Source organism: Podarcis filfolensis, assembly GCF_964270895.1.
Source record: "Podarcis filfolensis genome assembly, chromosome: 8".
Taxonomy (NCBI): domain Eukaryota; kingdom Metazoa; phylum Chordata; class Lepidosauria; order Squamata; family Lacertidae; genus Podarcis; species Podarcis filfolensis.
The window spans coordinates 87,051,873-87,078,341 of NC_139611.1; the positions used below are offsets into that span (position 1 = coordinate 87,051,873).

Below are 26,469 nucleotides of genomic sequence, written 5' to 3' on the forward strand. Positions count from 1 at the left end.
AAAATACCCGTGGGCATTTTGGAGTTCTTTGTAAGCCCTGCAAATATACTTGCATGCTCTCTAAAGAACGGCCGGGGTGTCTTCTGGTCCTTGAGCCGTCTTATAATAGGGAACGCTGAGCCAAAAGGGATAGGGAAGGAATGTGCTGAAATGCGCTCTCACAGGGGCCAGTAAGATGCCCCAATGGGAAACGCTCAAGCATGATTTGAACACAGGAGCAACTCTCCCCTCTGTCCTAAAACCTCCTTTCAAATTTTACCTTAGGCAAGCTGCTGCTTCTCAGCCACAGCACCCACCGTCACCCACCTGCGCCTTCAACACTCTCTTTTCTTACAGGGTTGTTGTGCTAGGGCCACCGAGAAGGGAGGTGCTCTGAATTCTCCAGCAATGCACTCCGCAGGTGCTAGGCATTGTTAATAGAATCGCAGGACCATAGAGTTGGAAGGGACCCCACGGGTCACCTAGCCCAACGTTTTCCAACCTTGGGTCTCCTGCTGTTTTTCGACTACAACTCCCATCACCCCTAGCTAGAAGGATCAGGGATGATGGGAACTGTAGTCGAAAACAGCCGGAGACCCATGTTTGGGAAACAGTGGTCTAGCCCAGGCACCCCCAACCTTCGGCCCTCCAGATGTTTTGAGACTACAATTCCCATCATCCCTGACTACTGCAATGCACTCTATGTGGGGCTACCTTTGAAGGTGACCCAGAAACTGCAACTAATCCAGAATGTGGCAGCTAGACTGGGGACTGGGAGTGGCTGCTGGGACCATATAACACCAGTCCTGAGAGATCTGCATTGGCTCCCAGTACGTTTCCAAGCACAATTCAAAGTGTTGGTGCTGACCTTGAAAGCCCTAAACGGCCTCAGCCCAGTATACCTGAAGGAGCGTCTCCACCCCCATAGTTCAGCCTGGACACTGAGATCCAGCGCCGAGGGCCTTCTGGTGGTTCCCTCACTGTGAGAAGTGAGGTTACAGGGAACCAGACGGAGGGCCTTCTCGGTGGTGGCGCCTGCCCTGTGGAACGCCCTCCTATCAGATGTGAAGGAAATAAGCGGCTATCCTATCTTTAAAAGACATCTTAAGGCAGCCCTGTTTAGGGAAGTTTTTAATATTTAATGCTGTATTGTTTTTAACACTCAGTTGGGAGCCTCCCAGAGTGGCTGGGAAAACTCAACCAGATGGGCAGGGTATAAATATTATTATTATTATTATTATTATTATTATTATTATTATTACTGGTCCTGCTAGCTAGGGATCGTGGGAGTTGTAGGCCAAAACATCTGGAGGGCCGCAGGTTGGGGATGCCTGGTCTAGGCCAACCCCCTGCAATGCATCTCGCAGTGTGGAACTTAGGGCAGAAATGTGCTGGCACGTTTTAAGTTATTATAATAATAATATCATTTTATTGTTAGGTCCGATAGTATATCCGTCGGCCACCTGCCCCGGCGAGTTGCCAGCGGGGCCTCTGCGTCGTCCGGACGCTGCGTGGACACAGCTCTGAGCGTTCAGCGTTCGAAAGTCAGTATCTTCATCTGGAGCTCCTCGTCCCCCGCGGCCCCCTGCGAGGGGGGCATGGGGAGCGCCAGCGGCTGCCGGCAGAAGCTGCTCTTCTTGGAGGAGAGAGGCGTGTCGAGGGTGAGGGAGGCGTTGGCCATCTCTCGGGGCTTGGAGCTGGCCAGGAAGCGCAGCAAGGTGGAAAGGGCTTTGGCCACGTCGCCCCGGGCCCCTTCGTTGGCGAAGCAGTACAGGATGGGGTCGGCCACGCAGTTGAGGCTAGTGAAAGCCAGCGCCGTGTGGTAGGCCACGAAGACCGTCTCCTCGAAGCCGCAGTCGCAGGGCTTGCTCAGGTGCACGGCGCTGCGCGAGAGGAGGAGGAGGTGGTACGGGGCGAAGCAGAAGAGCAGGATGGCGATGAGGCTGAGCGAGAGGCGCTTGATCTTGGCCTTCTCCTGCCTCTCGGTGGAGATGTTCCCCCGAACGGCGCGCAGGATCCCCCGGTAGGAGAACAGCATCAGCGTCCACGGGAAGAGGAACCCGATGAAGACCCGGTAGAGGTTCATCCACGCCACCCACTCCTCCATGGGGTACTTCTCGAAGCAGAAGGTGTGGTTGTAGCGGTCGTGGAAGAGCTCGTTGTGGAACAGCGGCGCCGAGTTGGCCCCGATCTCGATGGCCCACACCGTGGCGCTGACGGCCACGGCCGTCTTGACCCTGCGGAAGCGAGCGAAGCGCAGAGGGTGTGCCACGGCCAGGTAGCGGTCGACCGAGATGCAGCACAGGAAGGCGATGCTGATGTAGATGTTGGTGTAGAAGATGAAGCCGAAGACCTTGCAGGACTGCTGCCCGTGGATCCAGTTGTCGTGGTGCAGGAAATAGTCGATCCACAGCGGCAGCGTGGCGATGTAGAGCAGGTCGGCCACGGAGAGGTTCATCAGGTAGACGCCCAGCTCGTTCTTCTGGCGCACCTGCAGGTAGGCAGCCCACAGGGCCAGGCAGTTGGTGGGCAGGCCCACGGTGATGACGGCAATGTACAGCGCCGGAGGGAAGAGGTGGTCGATCTTGGAGTCCACGTGGCAACTCACCAGCGTCGCGTTGCACATCCTCAAGGAAGCGGGCTGCGGAGAGCCCGGGCGGCGCTGGGTCCCCGGCTCAGGACAGGGGTCTGCGGGGCCAGGAGCAGGGCGTCCGCAGGGCCGGGCTGGCCATCGCGAGGAGGTTCCTGGAATCGGTGCGTGGCGAGGCCCCCATGGGATGGAGCTGGATGCTGCCTTCTGGCGTGGTGGCACCTAATCAGCTGGGCTGGTGCGAGGGACGCTTCTCAGAGGTGCTTCCTGGCCTTGTGGACCTGGGGAAAGAGGACGGCAATGACAGCAACAACTTATTAATACCACGTCCATCTGGCTGGGTTTCCCCAGCCACTCTGGGCGGCTTCCAACAGAACGCTAAAATACGATAACCTATTAAACATTAAAAGCTTCCCTAAAGAGGGCTGCCTTCAGATGTCTTCTAAAAGTCTGGTAGTTGTTTTTCTCTTTGACATCTGTTGGGAGGGCGTTCCACAGGGCGGGCGCCACCACCGAGAAGGCCCTCTGCCTGGTTCCCTGTAACGTGGCTTCTCGCAGGGAGGGAACCGCCGGAAGGCCCTCGGCGCTGGACCTCAGCGTCCGGGCAGAACAATGCGGGTGGAGACGCTCCTTCAGGTATAGTGGACCGAGGCCGTTTAGGGCTTTCAAGGTCAGCACCAAAACTTTGACTTGTGCTAAGAAATGTACTGGTAGAGATTACGAGAGAGGCACTGCAGGGCAGAGACACCACCTTGAGCCATGCTCCCTACTCTTCCCCTTATGAAGAATGCAAGGAGAGCTCTGCTGCTGGATCAGGCCAGTGGAGGTTCGTCTAGCCCTGAGTCCTGTGCTCACAAGAAGGGGTACCCCCCCCCTGGCAAATCTATAACACATCGGTAACCCTCTCCTCTTCCTCCATCAATTTGTCCAGTCCTCTTTTCAAACCAACCAGGTATGTGGACATCACTGCCCATCCTGCGGAACGGAGTTCCACAGTTTCGCCATGCAGCATGCAAATAAGTACTTATTACAGGCACCCAACAATTCTCTCTCCCTCTCAGTTGCTGGAGTTGGACGGATCAGGAGCAATTCCAGGAGCGGTTGGTTTGCTTGGAATCCAAACATTTTATTGTTTTCACTAATTTATACAAGAAGCAGCAATCGATATTCAGCCACCCTCCCCATAAGCACCAAATGTCTATTTAATTACATTTGACGCTTAAGTCATTTCGCTTTGCAAGCAAAGGCATCGTGCCATAAGCTGCCATGTGTCTTCAGAGACCTGTGAGCACGTCCGATCGACGTTGTACAACGATGCCCGGTTGACAGAGAAGCTGTGGTTTTCCTCTCTGCTCAACTCTCTCGCACCTGGGTTTGTCCATGAATATTAAGATCCGGGTTGAGGTGTGCATTTAGTGCGGTTTAGGAAGCGGGGCAAACCTCTCTCTGGATTTTCTGTGCCCCTGATAAGATCTGGTTCAGAGAACATTGCATTTTAACAGAGCACAGCAAGGAGAGAAGCTCTTGGACCTGGGTGGGTTAAACCACAGAACCTAGGACTTGCCGATCAGAAGGTCGGCGGTTCGAATCCCCGTGACGGGGTGAACTCCCGTTGCTCAGTCCCTGCTCCTGCCAACCTAGCAGTTCGAAAGCATGTCAAAGTGCAAGTAGATAAATACGCACCGCTCCGGCGGGAAGATAAACGGCATTTCCGTGCGCTGCTCTGGTTCGCCAGAAGCGGCTTAGTCATGCTGGCCACATGACCCGGAAGCTGTACGCTGGCTCCCTCGGCCAATAAAGCGAGATGAGCGCCGCAACCCCAGAGTCGGCCACGACTGGACCTAATGGTCAGGGGTCCCTTTACCTTTTTATTTTAAACAATGGAAGTGAGAAGAGGGTTGGGCTGGGTGATCCTTTGTGGTCCCTTTACCTTTACCTTACAGTCAAAATACAGATCATGTGAAAGTGTGGGTGAGCTCCTTGGATGGGACCATAGGAACGGCATCTTATTAAATTTCTTTTAGCATCACTTAGCGGCAGGGCTAAGCTGGGATATTTGTTGCCTTAGGGTGGCAAGTCCAGACCTCATTCTTTCCACAGTTAAGTTCTCCCATGAGATAACAAAATGAATTGTTTATTATTATTATTATTATTATTATTATTATTATTATTATTAAAATTTCTACACCGCCCTATAGGTAAAAAAGGTAAAGGACCCCTGGACGGTTAAGTCCAGTCAAAGGCGACTATGGGGTTGCGGCGCTCATATCGCTTTCAGGCCAAGGGAGCTGGCATTTGTCCACAGACAGCTTTCTAGGTCATGTGGCCAGCAGGACTAAACTGCTTCTGGCGCAACAGGACACCATGACGGAAACCAGAGCCCACGGAAACGCTGTTTACCTTCCCACCGCAGCGGTACCTATTTATCTTCTTGCACTGGTGTGCTTTCGAACTGCTAGGTTGGCAGGAGCAGGGACCGAGCAACGGGAGCTCACCCCGTCGTGAGCTCTTGAACCGCCGACCTTCTGGTCAGCAAGCCCAAGAGGCTCAATGGTTTAGACCACAGCACCACCCGCGTCCCTACCACCCTATAACCACAGATCTCAGGGCGGTTACAACATAGGTAAAGGTAAAGGGACCCCTGGCCATTAGGTCCAGTCATGGCCGACTCTGGGGTTGCGGCGCTCATCTCGCTTTATTGGCCGAGGGAGCCAACGTACAGCTTCCGGGTCATGTGGCCAGCATGACTAAGCCGCTTCTGGCGAACCAGAGCAGCGCACGGAAACAGCGTTTACCTTCCCGCCGGAGTGGTACCTATTATCTACTTGCACTTTGATGTGCTTTCGAACTGCTGGGTTATAGTAACACAAAATACATAATTAAAAACAAAAACAACCCAGTAACCTTCCATCCCCAACCCATTTTAAAAGGGTGCATTTTAAAATGAATGAGAGCTTGGGAGGAACACAACTGTTCTCAGGAAAAAAACAATGCATGGGATTTGGTACTGGGTGCGAAATTCAGCCGCCTAAGAATCTCTGCATCCTTTTATCAAAGAGCCAGCGTGGTGAGAGTATTGGGCCAGGGCCTGGGAGAGATCAGGGTTCAAATTCCCACTTGGCCATGACTTCCACTGGGTGGTGGCCTGGGGGGGATTATCACTGCCGCTCTCAGCCTGACCTACCTCGCAGGGTTGTTGTTGAGGGAGGAGGAGATCTGTGGACCCCACCTTGAGCTTCTTGGAAGGAAAAAGCTGGGATATAAATGCAATGCATAAACGAAGGCAGCAAGTTTCTAGCCCTCAGGCTTGTAAAGATTTGTTCAGAGAGACGCTGCCTGGTGAGATCCCAGAAATGCAGAATTTCATAAGCCTAATCTGCTGAAAGGGAACTTCTGATCTTCCTTCCCCCACTGCAAGGGGGCAAAACCAGAACAGACTATGCAAACAGGAATGATTTATACAGGCTGCAGACCTCAGCGTTTTTGGGGAGCCCAGCGTTTTGTTTACCACTTTGCATCATTTCTGTATTTTTAGCACCGAGTGCACATGGTCTGGTTTATTGGGACAATTCATGGAGTGAAACATGGCAGAAAAAGTGGAACAGAGTTGTCTTTGGGAGGGCAAGAGGTAGGCCCTTAGTTAGTGGCTGGCGGGCGGGCGGGCTTTGACAGGCCGTTGCGGTGTTTTCCACCCTGGCGGTATTAACACAGAGGCAGTGTGGTGCAGCGGTTAGAGTGTCGGGCCAAGACTTGGGGACCAGGCGTCGAATCCCCACTTGGCCATATAATTTTATTTATTTATTTATTATTTATACCCCGCCCATCTGGCTGAGTTTCCCCAGCCACTCTGGGCGACTCCCAATCAAATGTTCAAAACAGTACCTTACGGTCCACAAATGACAACATTTTGGAGGTCCCAGGTCACAAGGTGGTTAGACTGGTCTCAACCAGGGCCAGGGCCTTTTCAGTACTGGCCCCGACTTGGTGGAACGCTCTGTCTCATGAGAGCAGGGCCCTGCGGGACTTGACATCTTTCCGCAGGGCCTGCAAGACAGAGCTGTTCCGCCTGGCCTTTGGTTTGGACTCAGTCTGTCCCTTAGGCTTCCCTCCCCTTATGGTCTTGATTTATCGGCTACTTTTAAAATGAGGCTGCATTTTAAATTGTATTTTAAATTGGGGTTTTTTTCTTTTTCCCCTGTTATGTTTTTACTGTGATTTTATTGGTGTTATCCGCCCTGAGCCTGGCTCTGGCTGGGGAGGGCGGAGTATAAATAAAATTTATTATGGTGATGATTATGATTATTTGAGATTCTTCAACAGAACTGGGCTGGCCACCTCTTTAGCTGTCATTCCTGCATCATTGCAGGGGGTTGGACTAGATGACCCTTGGGGTTCCCTTCCAACTCATCAGGTCTGTGATTCTATACACTTCTGACGGCGCATCTGCCTTTCCCCACCCAGATCAGTGGCCAAAAGCTTCATCCGCTGCCAGGAATCGAAGCAGCGCTCAACTGTTTCGCCCAGGCAAGCGGCCAAACCCTCCCCAAACCTCACCCCTCGGCTCAGCGGTTCTGGGAAGGAGAGACCATCTGCAGAGAGAGGCTGTGCCTGCAGCACCACACCTCTGTCTCGTCAGTAGAAATCTCAAAAGTGGTTGGGGAGCCATGCTGTCTGACTCAGGGAGATGAGAGCAGGAAACAACATCCTAAAGATGCAGCCTAAAAGTTCGGACTCTAAACAGAGGGGCGTGTCCAAAACCCAAGTATGTCACAGCAAGCTCACAAGGGTAGATGAGCCACAAGCACCATTTTGGGTGAGTTTGGGAGGGTGTCGGAAGCTCCCCAGCTGGGGCGCATCTTTGGCCTCCTGCAAAAAAATGCACAGACATCTAAAATGTGAGAGCAAAGGCTAAGTAAGATAAAGGTAAAGGGACCCCTGACCATTAGGTCCAGTTGTGATCGACTCTGGGGTTGTGGCGCTCATCTCGCTTTACTGGCCGAGGGAGCCGGCGTACAGCTTCCGGGTCATGTGGCCAGCAGGACTAAGCCGCTTCTGGCGAACCAGAGCAGCACATGGAAACGCTGTTTACCTTCCCGCTGGAGTGGTACCTATTTATCTATTTGCACTTTGACGTGCTTTCAAACTGCTAGGTTGGCGGGAGCAGGGACCGAGCAACGGGAGCTCACCCCGTCGCGGGGATTCGAACTGCCGACCTTCTGATCGGCAAGTCCTAGGCTCTGTGGTTTAACCCACAGCGCCACCCGCGTCCCTTAAAGCCTAAGTAGGGATAATCAAATCCTTATTAAGTTAAGACAAGCCACTGGATCAAACTGATATTTCCAATCTAGTCCAGCATTCTGTTCTCACAGTTGCCTGGGGGGAAAGATTATGGAAGATTATTGCAATGTACGATCACAACGGCGAGACTGTTAAAAGCACAAAGATGGGAGGACTTCTTATTACCTATTATGGAAGAACGGATATTGAAATGAATGGATTTGGCTAGGACCGCACAACTGACGTGCTAAACTAGAGAAAAATCACTGTTGACGTTTATCAACGATTGAAAACCCCTTATGGGCTTTCTGCGCAAAAAGGAAAATCAACTTGTGATATCTGGATCTGAAGGCTGACAAAAAAAGGTTGGAAAGCAAAAGAGCTGGCTGGAGTAAGAATTTTGCACAAGTTTTTGAAGTGGAGAGACGGAGAAATGGAAGTCATTTTTCTTCTTCTTTGTTTACTTTCGGTTTTTTATGTCTAAACATGAGGCCAGGCATGCTCCGCTTTGGGGCTCCTGTTTTTGACATCAAGCACCACACCTGGAAAATGTCCCCCTCAAGGAGGCCCTCAAAAACAGAACTGGGCAGGTTCATGGGAGGCAGTTCTCAAGAAACTCTGCTTGCAAGGTGGTTTAGGTCTTCAAAGAGCTACGCTGTTTGGGATTGAGCCTGGTAGCCAAGTTCTCAACTGGTGAAACAGGCAACCAGTTTTGTGTGTGTCATCTGTGACCCACAGATATATTCTCAACCAGTGGAATCTTCTGGGCTGTTTCCTTTTCCCTTTTCTGAAAGTACAGTGGTACCTCGGGTTACATACACTTCACGTTACATATGCTTCAGGTTACAAACTCCGCTAACCCAGAGATAGTGCTTCAGGTTAAGAACTTTGCTTCAAGATGAGAACAGAAATTGTGCTCTGGCAGCAGCAGGAGGCCCCATTAGCTAAAGTGGTGCTTCAGGTTAAGAACAGTTTCAGGTTAAGTACGGACCTCCGGAACGAATTAAGTACTTAACCCGAGGTGCCACTGTATTTCTCTTGAATTTTATCCCTATGACCTAAGCAACAAAATACACAAACATATAAAACAACTAGACCGATCCAAACCAAGGCTGGCATGCGATGTTACATTCGCCGGAAGAAATGATAAAGCAGGTTATCCGGATATTTGCGATGAGATAACAGACAGGTAAAGTGGAGAGAGAGCCATCGTAAAAAGCGAGAGAGCAGGAGGTTTGGCACAGCACCTGACCCCAAAGAGTACCCATAATAAAAGCCTCTATATTACGTCAAGAAATAAACTCAGCCAATTAGATGTCACTTATGCCAAACTTGTGGAGGAGACAAATGTACTTCTTTAATATATTCAGTAAAATTCTGGGCTGTTTTCAAGGGCTCGCCCCGCCTTTTCCCTGCAAGCGCTTGGGACGCGTGCAGAGTGCAGAAGACCTGAGATGCTGCGTTTGCAGGGCTGAGTGCTGGTTTCTAGGAAATTGGGGTGGGGGAACAGACTGGGACGTAGCCCCCGCCCCGAGGCATTTACTCCCAGCTTAGCTCAGCAGAAGCGTTAGTTCTCCAATTAATTAATAAGAAGGGCTCCTGAAAAATTAATGTCAACCTTTCTGAGGTCTTAATCCCTCTGCCTGCAGCTGAAGGTCATGAGGACCCCCTTCCTCCCTAACACAATTCCCTGGCACTCTCCTGCCAAGCTCTAAAGGGCAGGGAACAAAGGAGACGCAGGCTGGTGCTGGAACGGCAGGGCTCCCGCCCGCCCCAAACAGGATACGGCCACATGCCACCTTCCTCAAATTAAAAACCCAGGTTCAGTGCAGAATATATGAGGAGGGTGGGGGGAAACCCTTTAGCCTTCCAGACTGTCTCCCTCTCAGCCAAGCCTACTCGCAAGAACCCCGCAGCTGTCTCAGATATGCCGGTTCACTTCAGCGCGGTCCAATTAACTAACCTGCTTCGAGGACACCGTGGCAGAAGATTGGGCCTGAAAAATCCAGAAAAGAAATGCGGGACGTGGAAAGGTATCAGAAAAACAACTGAAGCAAATGTGCAGATCTCGGGCACTCTCGATAGTGGAGGCTGTGCCTTTCCTTGCTGGGGTTTACGAGAGTTTTAGCACCATTCATGGGCTGTGTCTAAATGGAAAGCATAAACAGTTTTGAAACTCATTCATTCGTCTTGGTCTTCCCCTTGGCACTCTGCAGGACAGGCTGCTGGCAGAAAATTAATTCATGGGAGAAATAGGTTCTTGGCTTGGGGAGAGAAAGGAAGAGAAGTTCTAAGCGAGCCTAGACCAACCAGAATTAAGATTGCCGGAAGAAATATCAACAACCTCAGATATGCAGATGACACAACCTTGATGGCAGAAAGTGAGGAGGAATTAAAGAACCTTTTAACGAGGGTGAAAGAGGAGAGCGCAAAATATGGTCTGAAGCTCAACATCAAAAAAACGAAGACCATGGCCACTGGTCCCATCACCTCCTGGCAAATAGAAGGGGAAGAAATGGAGGCAGTGAGAGATTTTACTTTCTTGGGCTCCATGATCACTGCAGATGGTGACATCAGTCACGAAATTAAAAGACGCCTGCTTCTTGGGAGAAAAGCAATGACAAACCTAGACAGCATCTTAAAAAGCAGAGACATCACCTTGCCAACAAAGGTCCATATAGTAAAAGCTACGGTATTCCCAGTACCAGTTACAGATAGGTAGCCGTGTTGGTCTGCCATAGTCAAAACAAAAAAAAATTTTTCCTTCCAGTAGCACCTTAAAGACCAACTAAGTTAGTTCTAAGTTAAGTTAGTTAACTAAGTTAGTTCTAAGTTAAGAACTAACTTAGTTGGTCTTTAAGGTGCTACTGGAAGGAAAAAAATTTTTTTGTTTTCCCAGTAGTGATGTATGGAAGTGAGAGCTGGACCATAAGATCATCAGGGGGTTTGGACTGGGTGTCCATCAATATGCAGATGATACCCAGCTCTACCTCTCTCTCAAATCAGAACCAGTGAAGGCGGTGAAGGTCCTGTGTGAGTGCCTGGAGGCAGTTGGAGGATGGATGGCGGCTAATGGATTGAGGTTGAATCCTGACAAGACAGAAGTACTGTTTTTGGGGGACAGGGGGCGGGCTGGTGTGGAGGACTCCCTGGTCCTGAATAGGGTAACTGTGCCCCTGAAGGACCAGGTGCGCAGCCTGGGAGTCATTTTGGACTCACAGCTGTCCATGGAGGCGCAGGTCAATTCTGTGTCCAGGGCAGCTGTCTACCAACTCCACCTGGTACGCAGGCTGAGACCCTACCTGCCCGCGGACTGTCTCGCCAGAGTGGTGCATGCTCTGGTTATCTCCCGCTTGGACTACTGCAATGCGCTCTACGTGGGGCTACCTTTGAAGGTGACTCGGAAACTACAACTAATCCAGAATGCGGCAGCTAGACTGGTGACTGGGGGCGGCCGCCGAGACCACATAACACCGGTCTTGAAAGACCTACATTGGCTCCCAGTATGTTTCCGAGCACAATTCAAAGTGCTGGTGTTGACCTTTAAAGCCCTAAACGGCCTCGGCCCAGTATACCTGAAGGAGCGTCTCCACCCCCATCGTTCTGCCCGGATGCTGAGGTCCAGCGCCGAGGGCCTTCTGGCGGTTCCCTCATTGCGAGAAGCAAAGCTACAGGGAACCAGGCAGAGGGCCTTCTCGGTAGTGGCGCCTGCCCTGTGGAACGCCCTCCCATCGGATGTCAAAGCGATAAATAACTACCTGACATTCAGAAGACATCTTAAGGCAGCCCTGTTCAGGGAAGTTTTTAATCTGTGATATTTTAGTGTATTTTTGGTTTTCTATGGAAGCCGCCCAGAGTGGCTGGGGAAACCCAGCCAGATGGGCGGGGTACAAATAATAAATTATTATTATTATTATTATTATTAATAAAGAAGGCTGATCGCCGAAGAATGGATGCTTTTGGATTATGGTGCTGGAGGAGACCCTTGAGAGTCCCATGGACTGCAAGAAGATCAAACGTATCCATTCTTAAGGAAATCAGCCCTGAGTGCTCACTGGAAGGACAGATCCTGAAGCTGAGGCTCCAAGACTTTGGCCACCTCATGAGAAGAGAAGACTCCCTGGAAAAGACCTTGATGCTGGGAAAGATGGAGGGCACAAGGAGAAGGGGACGACAGAGGACAAGCTGGTGGGACAGTGTTCTCAAAGCCACCAGCATGAGTTTGACCCAACTGCGGGAGGCAGCGGAAGACAGGAGTGCCTGGTGTGCTCTGGTCCAGGGGGTCATGAAGAGTCGGACATGACGAAATGACTAAACAACAACAAAGGCCAACCGGGCGCCCTCTGGCTGTTTCGGACTACAACTCCCATCAGGTTGTCAAGAGGTGATGCAGCAAGCTGGCTCTCTCTGGTTCTCTGCCACCCGTTGATGTGATGAAGAGAAGAAGATTATGGCTGCACCGGCAACGATTGGAAAAGTAGGGGGCTGATCGTGAACATTTGACACCTAGAATTACGGCAGAAGGGCAATATCAGGAGCAACAGAAATGACCACAGTGGAGGGCTTTCTTCAGCCCACCAGAACTCTTCTTCAGGCTAGGTGTTAAGGAAAAATAAACACTGCAAGAGGAGAAGGGGATGTTGCTCATGTGCACTGCAAAAAAATCTCTTTTGCCTGCACTTTTTATGACGGAAGGGAGATTTAATGAGGCCACACAGTGCTGGGCGTAACATAGATCTCAGGTTGCAACAAAAGGCTATTGAAGCAGCAACCTCTTTGGAAAAACACAAAAGGAAGCGATCACGCGGACGTCTGCATCCTAAGTTCACCCTAAGAGTGGAACCTATGGGGCGTGTTGAATTGTTCAATTTTCATACTCCCAAAACGAAGGGTGGTAAAAAGTTGTAACGTGATTTGGGAATTCAAAATATATTTTGGCTGAATTGGTATAATTTAGTTTTGCTTGGTAGGTAAAATGTGTGTAGAATTGCATATAAGTCATGATTGCCAAACAGCTGCAGTTATATCATCATCATCATCATTATTTAGCATAACTGGCATTTTTCCGAAGCTAAAATTAAAATTCTTTGGTTTCCCGAATGCAGTCCATATGCTTCTTCAACAGACGCAGACTTGCCAAGCTAAATGTTGTCCAGTCACAAAAATAACAGCAGATTTGGTTTCCTCGCACCCCAAAGCCTATCTTTGAGACCCTGCAAAGAGATTTGCAGAAATTAAAGTCTGGCATGCCCTGTGGCAGGAGTCCAGGAGGACAGAACACTGTTTTTGTGGCTTTGCCGTTATTTAAGGCCAGTCAGGCTGATGGGAATTGTAGTCCAAAACAGCTGGAGGAGGGCTCCGGTTGGCGGCGGCTGTTCGGAGCACCGGTTGCCCTTGTTTTTCTGAAACATGCGGAGGTGTGAGATGGGGAGCACGCATCACAACTCCGAATAACGAGATGTGATTGCAACAAGAAATGTAGGAGTAAAACACACAGGGTGAAGCGGTTCGCCAGACTTGGGGCAGGCAGCATAGGTGGTGAAGGATCAAGGTCCGTGAGTTTCAGAACATCCTAAGAGCCAAGCTGGATCAGGCCCCGATCAGTCTTTAACATCAGCAGTAACATCTAGACCATGGGAGAGTTTCAGCCCTGTTCTTGAGTTTGTTCAAAGCCTAAAACAGCTTTATCTTGTATTCCTTTCTTTGAATTTGTGCCATTTGGGTTTTTAAACCTTTTTGTAAAAGCAGCACTAGAATTTTGAGTCTTCAACCCCTTCTTTTTGGTCTTTCCCTTCTTCAAGTCTGGCTTTCTTTAAAACTTGCTATTTAGGTTTTCAAACCTTTTTTGTAAATTCAGTATTAGAAACTGTACTTTTGAGTCTTCAATCCTTTATTACTGCGCTTTGCTTTACATAGGTCGAGCTAGGATTATAATACATCAGAATTTTGGGGTTCTACCCTTGTTTGAATTTTGGTCATTTAAAGTTTATGATTTTTCTATTTCCTTCTGAGGAAACTGAATAGTTCAGTGAAATGAGGTTTGTAGCCGGCATCCCATTAAGGCTTTGTTCTATTTTAGGTTTTTCCTACTACAAGCAGGGCATAAGGGCAGCAGGCCTCTCTTTTTAGCGTTTGACGGCGCAGAGTTAAACTGCGGAACTCCCTCCCACAAGCGGCTGCCACAAACTTGCGTGGCTTTCAAAGAGAGCTGGGCAAATCCACGGAGGAGGACAGGGCTATCGGTGGCTCGTCAATATCCTCCTTAAAGTGTGGTGCATAAAACATTTTAGAATCCAGGGTTCGAGCTTTCTTCCAGCTTTGAAGCAACGTCCAAAGCCGTATCTGGCAAACTCTCACTGACAAATTTAACTTTCTGTTATGCGAAGGTGCTGGAGACGGGGTCCCTATTCTCCTTTGTTAGCCTTAGAGCAGCCTTTATAAATGTAACGACCTCCCCAATTTTAAAGTTTTGTTTAGTAACGGGGGCTGAAAAGCAAGACTTGGATGAACAACTGGACCAGGAGTCAGCAAACTTTTTCAGCAGGGGGCCGTTCCACTGTCCCTTAGACCTCGTGGGAGGCTGGACTATATTTAGAAGATGATGATGATGATGATGATGATGATGAAGAGTTTGGATTTGATATCCCACTTTATCACTACTCTAAGGAGTGAGAGCTGGACCATAAAGAAGGCTGATCGCCAAAGAATGGATGCTTTTGAATTCTGGTTCTGGAGGAGACTCTTGAGAGTCCCATGGACTGCAAGAAGATCAAACCTCTCCATTCTGAAGGAAATCAGCCCTGAGTGCTCACTGGAAGGACAGATCCTGAAGCTGAGGCTCCAGGACTTTGGCCACCTCATGAGAAGAGAAGACTCCCTGGAAAAGACCCTGATGTTGGGAAAGATGGAGGGCACAAGGAGAAGGGGACGACAGAGGGCGAGATGGTGGGACAGTGTTCTCGAAGCTACCAGCATGAGTTTGACCAAACTGCGGGAGGCAGTGGAAGACAGGAGGGCCTGGCATGCTCTGGTCCAGGGGGTCAGGAAGAGTCGGACACGACTAAATGACTAAACAACAACAAAGGAGTCTAAAGCGGCTAACAATCTCCTTTCACTTCCTCCCCCACAACAAACACTCTGTGAGGTGAGTGAGGCTGAGAGACTTCAGAGAAGTGTGACTGGCCCAAGGTCACCCAGCAGCTGCATGTGGAGGAGCGGGGAAGCTAACCTGGTTCACCAGTTTACGAGTCTACCGCTCTTAACCACTACCGGCTAAGAACAAATTCCTATGCCCCAGAAATAACCCAGAGATGCATTTTAAATAAAAGCACACATTCTACTCATGTAAAAACACGCTGATTCCCGGACTGTCTGCAGGCCAGATTTAGATGGTGATTGGGCTGGATCTGGCCCCCAGGCCTTAGTTTCCCTACCCACGGACTGGACTTTCAGCTGACTCACTAGAGGGGAGCATTTCGAGGAAGGAGATGGTGGCTGAGCTCTTGCGTCAGCCTTTGAACTTCACCCCCCGCTTCCCAACTACACTCACCCCATGGAAGCCTTCGGGGTCTGCATTTGCATTTCCTCCTGATAGCTCGCTTACCAAATACTTCACTGCCTCATCCGGGCAGAGCCTGCCCTACAAAATCCAAACACACGCACATACCCGACAGTGTTCATCCTGCTGCTTGCTATGCAGCAGAATTTATCTGGCCCAAGCTGGCAGCCCCACTCATTTCTAGAGATGCCTGTGCAAGAGAATTTTACCCCCGTGGGACAGCTTTCGCGTCCTCTCCCTCTGATGATGATAATAATAATAATAATAATAATAATAATAATAATAATAATAATAATTTATTATTTGTACCCCACCCATCTGGCTGGGTTTCCCCAGCCACTCTGGGTGGCTTCCACAAAGACAAGCAATACACTAAGATGCCATACATTAAAAACTTCCCTGAACAGGGCTGCCTTAAGATGTCTTCTGAATGTCAGGTAGTTGCTTATCTCTTTGACATCTGATGGGAGGGTGTTCCACAGGGCGGGTGCCACCACCGAGAAGGCCCTCTGCCTGGTTCCCTGTAGCTTGGCTTCTCGCAGCAAGGGAACCGCCAAAAGGCCCTCAGCGCTGGACCTCAGTGTCCGGGCTGGACGATGGGGGTGGAGACTTCCTGACAGTAAGAGCTGTTCGACAGTGGAATTTGCTGCCAAGGAGTGTGGTGGAGTCTCCTTCTTTGGAGGTCTTTAAGCAGAGGCTTGACAACCATATGTCAGGAGTGCTCTGATGGTGTTTCCTGCTTGGCAGGGGGTTGGACTCGATGGCCCTTGTGGTCTCTTCCAACTCTATGATTCTATGATTCTATGATTCTATGATTCTATGAGACGCTCCTTCAAGTATACCGGGCCTTTGAGGCCATTTAGGGCTTTAAAGGTCAGGACCAACACTTTGAATTGTGCTCAGAAACTTACTGGGAGCCAATGTAGGTCTATCAGGACTGGTGTTATGTGGTCTTGGCGGCCGCTCCCAGTCACCAGTCTAGCTGCCGCATTCTGGATTAATTGCAGTTTCCAGGTCACCTCCAAAGGTAGCCCCACGTAGAGCGCATTGCAGTAGTCCAAGCAGGAGCTAACTAGAGCATGCACCACTCTGGTGAAACAGTCCGCGGGCAGGTAGGGTCTCAGCCTGCATACCAGATGGAGCTGGCAGACAGCTGCCCTGGATACAGAAATGACCTGCGCCTCCATGGACAGCTGTGAGTCCAAAATGACTCTCAGGCTGTGCACCTGATCCTTCAGAGGCACAGTTACCCCATTCAGGACCAGGGAATCCTCCACACCTGCCTGCCTCCTGTCCCCCAAAAACAGTACTTCTGTCTTGTCAGGATTCAGCCTCAATCCATTAGCCGCCATCCATCCTCCAACCACCGCCAGGCACTCACACAGGACCTTCACCGCCTTCACTGGTTCTGATTTCAAAGAGAGGTAGAGCTGGGTATCACCCGCATATTGATGGACACCCAGCCCAAACCCCCTGATGATCTCTCCCAGCAGCTGCATGTAGATGTTAAAAAGCATGGGGGAGAGGACGGAACCCTGAGGCACCCCACAAGTGAGAGCCCAGGGGTCTGAACACTCATCCCCCACCACCACTTTCTGAACACGGCCCAGGAGGAAGGAGCGGAACCACTGTATGACAGTGCCTCCAGCTCCCAGCCCCTCTAGACGGTCCAGAAGGATGTTATGGTTGATGGTATCAAACGCTGCTGAGAGATCCAGCAGAACTAGGAAACAGCTCTCACCTTTGTCCCTAGCCCACCGGAGATCATCAACCAGTGCGGCCAAGGCAGTTTCAGTCCCATGATGCCTTTGACAGCATCCAAAATCTGCCTGAGCCAGCTTGAGAGCCGCTGCTGCCAGTCAGTGTAGACAGTACTAAACTAGATGGGACAATGGCTCAGGACCGCAATACCTCAAAGGACCTCCTCTTCCCATAAGAACCTACCCAGACCCTGAGATCATCTTCTAAGGCCCTCCTTCGTGTGCCTGCTCTGCGAGAGGTCCAGAGGGTGGCACACAAGAACGGGGCCTTCTCTGCAGTGGCTCCCCGTCTGTGGAATGCTCTCCCCAGGGAAGTTCGCTTGGCGCCTTCACTAGACACCTTTAGGCGCCAGGCAGAAATGTTCCTTTTCAACCAGGCCTTTGCCTGTCTTGAGCTACATCCTATACCTCAGGGGTCAGCAACCTTTTTCAGCCTTGGGCCGGTCTACCGTCCCTCAGACCATGTGGTGGGCCGGACTATATTTTGAAAAAAATATATAAATGAATTCCTATGCCCCACAAATAACCCAGAGATGCATTTTAAATAAAAGCACACCTTCTACTTATGTAAAAACACCAGGCAGGCACCACAAATAACCCAGAGATGCATTTTAAATAAAAGGACACATTCGACTCATGTAAAACTACGCTGATTCCCGGACCGTCCGCGGGCCAGATTTAGAAGGCGATTGGGTTGAATCCGGCCCCCGGGCCTTAGGTTGCCTACCCCTGCTATACCCTTTTTAAAAATGCAAGCTCTTTTGGGGTTTTTTTTTTATTGGGTTGTTGGTTTTGTTTTGTTTTGATTTTATATATTTGATATATATATTTGATATTTTATGTGAACCGCCCTGAGACTTTTGGGTATAGGGCGGTACAGAAAATAAACAAACAAACAAACAAATAAATAATAGTAACAACAACAACAGGGATGCGGGTGGCGCTGTGGGTTGAACCACAGAGCCAAGGACTTGCTGATCAGAAGGTCGGCGGTTCGAATCCCCATGACGGGGTGAGCTCCCGTTGCTCGGTCCCTGCTCCTGCCAACCTAGCAGTTCGAAAGCACGTCAAAGTGCAAGTAGATAAATAGATACCGCTCTGGTGGGAAGGTAAACGGCGTTTCTGTGCGCTGCTCTGGTTCACCAGAAGCGGCTTAGTCATGCTGGCCACTTGACCCAGAAGCTGTACACCGGCTCCCTCGGCCAATAAAGCAAGATGAGCGCCGCAACCCCAGAGTCGGCCACGACTGGACCTAATGGTCAGGGGTCCCTTTACCTTTAACATCAACAACAATGGCCTGATTCTGTATGAGGCAGCTTCCTTATCTTCCTAAAACTTCCCTCGGGAGACACCAAAGTTCAGGCATGGTCTGTACGAAGCAGGCCTTGACTCCTTAACCTATTTCTGATGCGATGAGGTGAAGGGCATGCGCGGGGGGCTCTGGGGGGGTGGCCAGCCCGGCTCCATAAACCCAGAACGGAGGAGCAGGGTACAAGAGAGAGGTACTAGGTGCATTTCTCGGAGAGGAGTCAGAGTGAGGCTCCACAGGCCCCTGGAGCCGTCTGGGCTGCTTCTCTGTCGGTGCATCGGTATCTATGGAAATCAAGCACTTTGCATGGGCACCGGATTTATAAACTTGCGCTTTGCATCTTTAACAACCTTCGCAAAGCCCCTGGAAACCGCAGGAGGGGTGAGAAGTCCTCCTTGAGGCCGCTGTGAGAGCAGGCCGCTGGGCTTGCTGAGCCCCTTTGGGACGGATCCAGGAACAGGGGCTCCTCCTAGGTCCTTGTGAGCTTGACTCCTCCTCAACCCCCAAACCAATGCTCCTTATGCCCACGATGTGGGAGAGTCAGGAGAGCGAAATGAAGCAGAAAACAGGGAGCGCACATCACGCCAGCCGGTCTGCACGGACGGTGTTAATAGTTGGCCTGGTGGTGCCAGGAGGGGCATTCGCTCATCCTATGCGCTTATGTGCAGGAGCCCAAGTAAAAGGAAGAAGAACATCATTACTGAGTAACCAGGCAGGATGAGTCAACGTGGTCCAAAAATGCCCAGGGAAAAGTTGGGACATCCATTGTTGTGCTGCCTTCATCCCAGCCCTAATTAAGTGCTACAAACCTGGGTGGGTTTTGGGGTTGGTTTGTTTTCCTTTAAAACAAACTCTTCTGGAGTTTCTCAGAGCGTTCAGTTTTGCACCAGAATCCACAAGTTGCGTGCTGGGTTTGATTTTGTTCACTTACCCGCCGCCTCTGCACGGTGATCTGAGCCCAAAGTGCTTTGCAACGAAAACCCAATTACGATCATCCACTTACTGCTGCTGCTGCTTCGAAAATAACATAATGATTCCACCCGAAACGCTCTTTATTCTGGCTTTTGGCACCTGAGGTGCATACTCTTAGGGCCCACCTTATTTCTGTGATTGTAAGTTGCTTTAAACTGCTTTTTAACATGGTGTTCTAATTGCGGTAACCCGCCTGGGACCTTAGGTTAACCATATTTCATGGCCTAGGACTCTCGTACCTACGAGACCGCCTCTCCTGGTCTGCTCCGTGGAGGACCTTAAAGTCCATAAATAGCAACACCCTAGAGGTCCCAGGCCCTAAGGAAGTCAGATTAGCCTCAACCAGAGCCAGGGCCTTTTCAGCACTGGCTCTGGCCTGGTGGAATGCTCTGTCTCATGAGACCAGGGCCCTGCGGGATCTGATTTCTTTCCGCAGGGCCTTTGGCTTGGAATCAACTTGATCCCCTTCCCTTTTTTCCTTTTACCTTTCTCTTTCTGTGATGGAACTCCTATTTGGGGACTTCCCTGGCTTTTTACTGGCCCACATAGGACCAGTCTGGATAGTTGGCCTTGGTGAAGATTTGACATTTTCATCCCCTAAAAGTTTTTGATTGGAGTTTCTACTGAAAGGAGGCTGCATTTTAATCTTGTTTTTAATCTAGTTTTTAAGCTGTATTTTAATCAATTGTTTTTATATTTGGTGTTAGCCGCCCTGAGCCCGGTCTTGGCTGGGGAGGGTGTGGTATAAATAAAACATCATCATCATCATTATTATTATTATTATTATTATTATTATTATTATTATTATTATATTTGTTTGAAGACATGTTGAGGATAAATGTAGAAGTATGATGCACAAAGGGATGCATGAATCGCAGCTAAAGCATCCCTGGCAGATGGCCACCCAAGCTCTGTTGGAAAACCTCCAAGGGAAGGAGATTCCACCACCTTCCGAGGGAGTCTGTTCCACAGCTGAACAACTCTTACAGTGAGAAAGTTCTTCCTGATGTTTAGTCAGAATCTCCTTTCTTGTAACTTGAAGCCATGGGTTCAAATCCTACCCTCTGGAGCAGGAGGAAACAAGCTTGCTCCATCTCCCATGGCACAGCCCTTGAGATATTGGAAGGTGGCTCTCAGATCTCCTCTTTTCCAGGCTAAACATACTCAGCTCCTTCAACCGTTCCTAATAAGGCTTGGTTTCCAGAACCTTGGTCATCTTGATTGCCCTCCTCTGTACACATTGCTTAGAGTGTGAAGATATGTTCACATCAGCGGCAAGGTAGCTGTAGCCTGGTGGCGGCTTGTGCAGATACTTCCACATGGAACCACCCACAAGTGGCGAGATCACACCTGCGATAACACCTGAGCATTCACACATATGCCCATCATGGCACAAAATAAAAACCAGTCCATCCACACCTCTGCCCCACGCTCAGTCGTTCACCCAGATACCTGCGGAGCATCTTTCGGGAGAAATACCTTAACTTTGAGCGTTGAGGCGGGAGAGACCTGGGTTTTGGAGTCATTCTGTTTCTGAGCTTTGTGTTGTTTTTTTAACTGGAACAGGCGAGTCCAAGAATTGAATTGGACCATGGTTCTTAATTATTAAGTGCTTTTACCAATGTAAACTCTCACTGGGAGAGTTTGAGCCAAATATTCTGGTGGCTCATGTCTCCAAAAGATTCCATCAACGGTGTCTTTGAAAAATTTTACACATCACTTGGGAAGACAGGTGAACTAATACCAATGTACTGGAAGAAGCAAAAATCACCAGTATCGAAGCAATGATTCTTCAACATCAACTTTGTTGGACTGGTCATGTTGTGCGGATGCCTGATGATCCTATTCCAAAGCAACGACTCTACTCCGAACTAAAAATGGAAAGCGTAATGCTGGTGGTCATAGAATCATAGAATCATAGAGCTGGAAGAGACCACAAGGGCCATCGAGTCCAACCCCCTGCCAAGCAGGAAACACCATCAGAGCACTGCTGACATATGGTTGTCAAGCCTCTGCTTAAAGACCTCCAAAGAAGAAGACTCCACCACACTCCTTGGCAGCAAATTCCACTGTCAAACAGCTCTTACTGTCAGGAAGTTCTTCCTAATGTTTAGGTGGAATCTTCTTTCTTGTAGTTTGGATCCATTGCTCCGTGTCCGCTTCTCTGGAGCAGCAGAAAACAACCTTTCTCCCTCCTCTATGTGACATCCTTTTATATATTTGAACATGGCTATCATATCACCCCTTAACCTCCTCTTCTCCAGGCTAAACATGCCCAGCTCCCTTAGCCGTTCCTCATAAGGCATCGTTTCCAACAAAAGAGGTTTAAAGACTCTCTCAGGGCAAATCTTAAAAAATGTAGTATAAACACCAACAATTGGGAAACACTAGCCTGCGAGCGCTCCAGTTGGAGAACAGCCTTGACCAAAGGTGTCATGGGCTTTGAAGACACTCGAACTCAGGACACAAGGGAGAAATGTGCTAAGAGGAAGGCACGCTTGGCAAATCCACACCGTGGTCAACTCCCGCCCAGAAACCAATGTCCCCACTGTGGAAGGACGTGTGGATCCAGAATTGGCCTCTACAGTCACTTACGGACTCATTGTTAAAACCATGTTTATGGAAGACAATCTTACTCAGCTACGAGGGATCGCAGAGGAAGAAGAAGAAGAAGAAGAAACATCAGGAAGGCTGGGGGTGTTGCAGAAAGCTTTACAGGGCTGGGGGGGGGACGTGAAACGAGGGAACAGGAGCTGTGCCCCTCCCTCCCCCCCCCAAGGACATTGGCTTCTCTCCCCATTACCGGCCCAAATATAATTAAGCCAGTCTGGACCTCGCTGCCCACCTGCTTCCAAACTGATGAGTTGGCTGCAGTATTCTCCCTGCCTCTCTGGAAGGAAGGAAAGAAAGAAAGTTGCTAGCTGCCTAGTCCCAAAAATGTTCAGCCCTGGCTTAAAGATCCCGCACTCAGTGACTCTTGGCTCACTTGAAGAAAAAAAATGCCACAAGAAACACAGACTCTAGTAGCTAGTAAATCACAACCCCAAACCTGTACCATGGCATCATTTATGTAGGGGTGTAACAGGACTGCTCCTTTCTCAGGAAAGGGGAAAAAATAAAGATCCCAGGTCATCTGTGCATTAAAAAAAAATTAGAATCAGATCCAGACACTTCAGAACTTTGCATACATTTTCACCCCTGTAACAAGATGTTGTTGTTGTTGTTTAGTCATTTAGTCATGTCTGACTCTTCGTGACCCCCTGGACCAGAGCTCACCAGGCACTCCTGTCTTCCACTGCCTCCCGCAGTTTGGTCAAACTCATGCTGGTAGCTTCGAGAACACTGTCCCACCATCTCGTCCTCTGTCATCCCCTTCTCCTTGTGCCCTCCATCTTTCCCAACATCAGGGTCTTTTCCAGGGAGTCTTCTCTTCTCCTGAGGTGGCCAAAGTCCTGAAGCCTCAGCTTCAGGATCTGTCCTTCCAGTGAGCACTCAGGGCTGATTTCCTTAAGAATGGAGAGGTTTGATCTTCTTGCAGTCCATGGGACTCTCAAGAGTCTCCTTCAGCACCAGAATTCAAAAGCATCAATTCTTTGGCAATCAGCCTTCTTGATGGTCCAGCTCTCACTTCCATACATCACTACTGGGAAAACCATAGCTAGAACTATACAGACGTTTGTCGGCAAGGTGATGTCTCTGCTTTTTAAGATGCTGTCTAGGTTTGTCATTGGTAACAAGGTAGTCAAATTGAATTTTTTTGTTGCTGTTGGTATCTGCCTGTCTCGAGAGACAATGAAGTGCGCCTCCGGGGGCCAAGTCAAACCTTTGCATTGCGCAAGCCTGGGGCAGTGTGGATGGAGGTCCTGGGCTGCCCAGATGACAAGACCCCCCTCCCCTCTCAGCAGGGCAAGATGTTTGGCACCCAATCAGTTGTAGGAGTTGGAGTTTGGCTCATGGGAACTCGACAGTGCCAGACTGGGGGAGATGGGGCTGAAAAGATAGGCCAGGGGTCAGCAAACTTTTTCAGCAGGCGGTCGGCCCACTGTCCCTCAGACCTTGGGGGGGCGGACTACATTTTTTGGGGGGGAAATGAACAAATTCCTGTGCCCCACAAATAACCCAGAGATGCATTTTAGATTAAAGGACACATGCTACTCATGTAAAAACACCAGGCAGGCCCCACAAGTAACCCAGAGATGCATTTTAAATAAAAGCACACATTATACTAAATTAAAACACCAGGCAGGCCCCACATTCTACTCATGTCAAAACACGCTGATTCCCGGACTGTCCGCGGGCCGGATTGAGAAGGCGATTGGGCCGCATCCGGCCCCGAACCTTAGTTTGCCTACCCATGCAATAGGCCTTGCAGCCCCTTCCCAACCAGGTCCTAACCTGGTGGTTATAGAGACTAAAAAAAACTGCCTCTCCAGGGCTAGAAATTCAGGTCACTCAGCCCCCTGCCCTCTTTGCCCCCACACCCAGGCATGATCCACAAAGAACCTGTGGCACCTTAGTAATGGTAAAGGGACCCCTGACCATTAGGTCCAGTCGTGGCCGACTCTGGGGTTGCGGCGCTCATCTCGCTTTACTGGCCAAGGGAGCCGGCGTACAGCTTCCGGGTCATGTGGCCAGCATGACTAAGCCGCTTCTGGTGAACCAGAGCAGCACACGGAAACACCGTTTCCCTTCCCGCCGGAGCGGTACCTATTTATCTACTTGCACTTTGACGTGCTTTCGAACTGCTAGGTTGGCAGGAGCAGGGACCGAGCAACGGGAGCTCACCCCGTCGCGGGGATTTGAACCGCCAACCTTCTGATCGGCAAGCCCTAGGCTCTGTGGTTTAACCCACAGCGCCACCCATGTAGAGACAGATTAATGATGGCAGATGGCATCGTTTTCATCGCATGCATGAAAAGTTCTCCTTGGTTGCCACCTCTATATCTGTGTGGGTTTGAAAGGAGGGACAAATGCGGCGGTTCTGTGTACAGACATATAGATGCCCTCTGGGATCCCTTCTAATTGTAAAATTCTATGACACACACACACTCACACACCTGATTAAGCAGAGTGAACACTGTGAAGGGTATTCTGATAGACTTTTGTAAAATAGAACTCCCAGCGAAACAGACTGTTGGAAGATTCAGGGCCAGTAAAAGAATCTCCTTCTTAGAACTGTGGAATCGTGGAGTTGGAAGGGACCCCATGGGTCATCTAGTCCAACCCCCTTTCAACGCAGCGCATTAAGCGAACTATGGGCACGTTGAGAGTGCTTCAGTTCGCGGCCAGAACAGTGCTGCCCTCTCCCCAAACACCCCGTCCTCCCTCAGAGACCGTGGATGTGGATTTCCTCTGCCTGATTCCTACATGTTAATGTTGTGATCCAATATTAGCAGGAGTGGAGTCCCCCAACCACTGCACTTGGGGACTGAAACTCGGAGGAACCGGAAAGCAGCTCCCAGACCACGTCCCCAAAACCCCAGCTCCGTAAATGGCGGAAAAGAAGATCGCTGCACCATCTCAATGCCGAAAAGCAGAACATGCCCTGGCAGTGCTTTTAAATCCATGGCCCCAGGGCATCGGTTCTCTCTCCTCACTTCCAGAATCTGGGAAATGTTTAAATGCTATAGAACAAAGGCCAGAAAACAGGAAGATTCGGCCACCACAGTTTGGGGTTACCACCATGAAAACACCACCCAGTTGTGTTAATACTGCCATAAAAGTTAGGGAACAAGCTGTACTACCAAAACGATTAAGGTTTTAAATGATAATTTTAGGTTATATTTTAGTGATCAAGATTTAATATACCGTATTTTTCACTCTATAAGATGCACCAGACCACAAGACACACCTAGTTTTTGGAGGAGGAAAACAAGAAAAAAAATATTCTGAATCTCAGAAGCCAGAACAGCAAGAGGGATCGCTGTGCAGTGAAAGCTGCAATTACTCTTGCTGTTCTGGCTTCTGTGATAGCTGCACAGCCTGCATTCACTCCATAAGACGCACACACATTTCCCCTTACTTTTTAGGAGGGAAAAAGTGAGTCATAGAGCAAAAAAATGGTATATATTTTTTAACTGCCACTATATCTGAATCGTCTCTGTTGTACCCAACCACAATTTAATTATGATTTTCCTGATATTGTAAGTGACCCGGAACTGGTCTGTGACCGTAATAATAGAATCCATTCATTCACACACCACCCAGTATAACACAGAGTTAACCAGGGCTAAAGAACCCCTGACCGATGGCCAACTGTAGTTGGGGGAGACCCTCAGTGGTCATCTAGTCCAACCCCCTGCCATGCAGGTATCTTTCACGCAGCGTATTAAGTTACAGATAGGTAGCCGTGTTGGTCTGCCATAGTCAAAACAAAAAAATTTTTTTCCTTCCAGTAGCACCTTAAAGACTTCACCTATCTGAAGAAGTGTGCATGCACACGAAAGCTCATACCAAGAACTAACTTAGTTGGTCTTTAAGGTGCTACTGGAAGGAAATTTTTTTTGTTGTTTTGGCAGCGTATTAAGCGAACTGTGGAACTCCCTCCCACATGAGGCAGGGATGGCCCCCAGTTTGGATGGCTTTAAAAGAGGGACTCCTGATGTTCTGGTGAGTCTTCAAAGCGCCGCAAGACTCTCCGTTGTTTTTTGCTTCGACAGACGAATACAGCTACCCCCCTGGAAATTGCATGCTCTGAGAGAGGCAGTAGGTGACACACAGGCTGCATGGCTTGTGTGTCACAAAGAAGGATGTCGCCTGCCTGCTTCCTGGGTTCTCTCCTACCCTCACCCCTGTTCCGTCAACGCTCTGCTACCCCCCCCCCCCCATGACTCCCAGTAACAGCCTGTGCTCAGACCCCCAATTTGATTATCCCGCCACTGGCCTATTTATATCCCAGAAACGCACTCTCTGTCTCTGATGCGGCCACAAACCAGCTGTCGTGTGCGCACACTTGGTTTACAGGAACCCAAAACTTTCTACCAGGCTCTGGAGTTGGTGGGAATTCTTGCCCAAAGCGGCTTTT

At 49.6% G+C, this 26,469-nt stretch overlaps 1 protein-coding gene across 3 annotated transcripts in view; it reads right to left on the reverse strand.

Moving 5' to 3' along the window:
• Nucleotides 1-1,378: 1,378 nt before the first annotated feature.
• The window catches only part of GPR4 (G protein-coupled receptor 4), a 40,621-nt gene continuing 15,530 nt past the window's right edge, over nucleotides 1,379-26,469 (reverse strand). The window contains exons 1-4 of one of the 3 annotated variants that reach the window (XM_083627716.1): nucleotides 25,524-25,715; nucleotides 24,503-25,266; nucleotides 9,810-9,993; nucleotides 1,379-2,850 (exon numbers count right to left, since the gene is read on the reverse strand). In XM_083627716.1, coding sequence (XP_083483842.1) covers nucleotides 1,511-2,605 — 1,095 coding nt within the window. In that variant the 5' untranslated portion in view covers nucleotides 2,606-2,850; nucleotides 9,810-9,993; nucleotides 24,503-25,266; nucleotides 25,524-25,715 and the 3' untranslated portion in view covers nucleotides 1,379-1,510. Of the gene's footprint in view, nucleotides 2,851-9,809; nucleotides 10,432-24,502; nucleotides 25,267-25,523; nucleotides 25,716-26,469 lie in introns of those variants that run through there. The other 2 variants (XM_083627715.1, XM_083627714.1) reach the window with 2 other exon arrangements.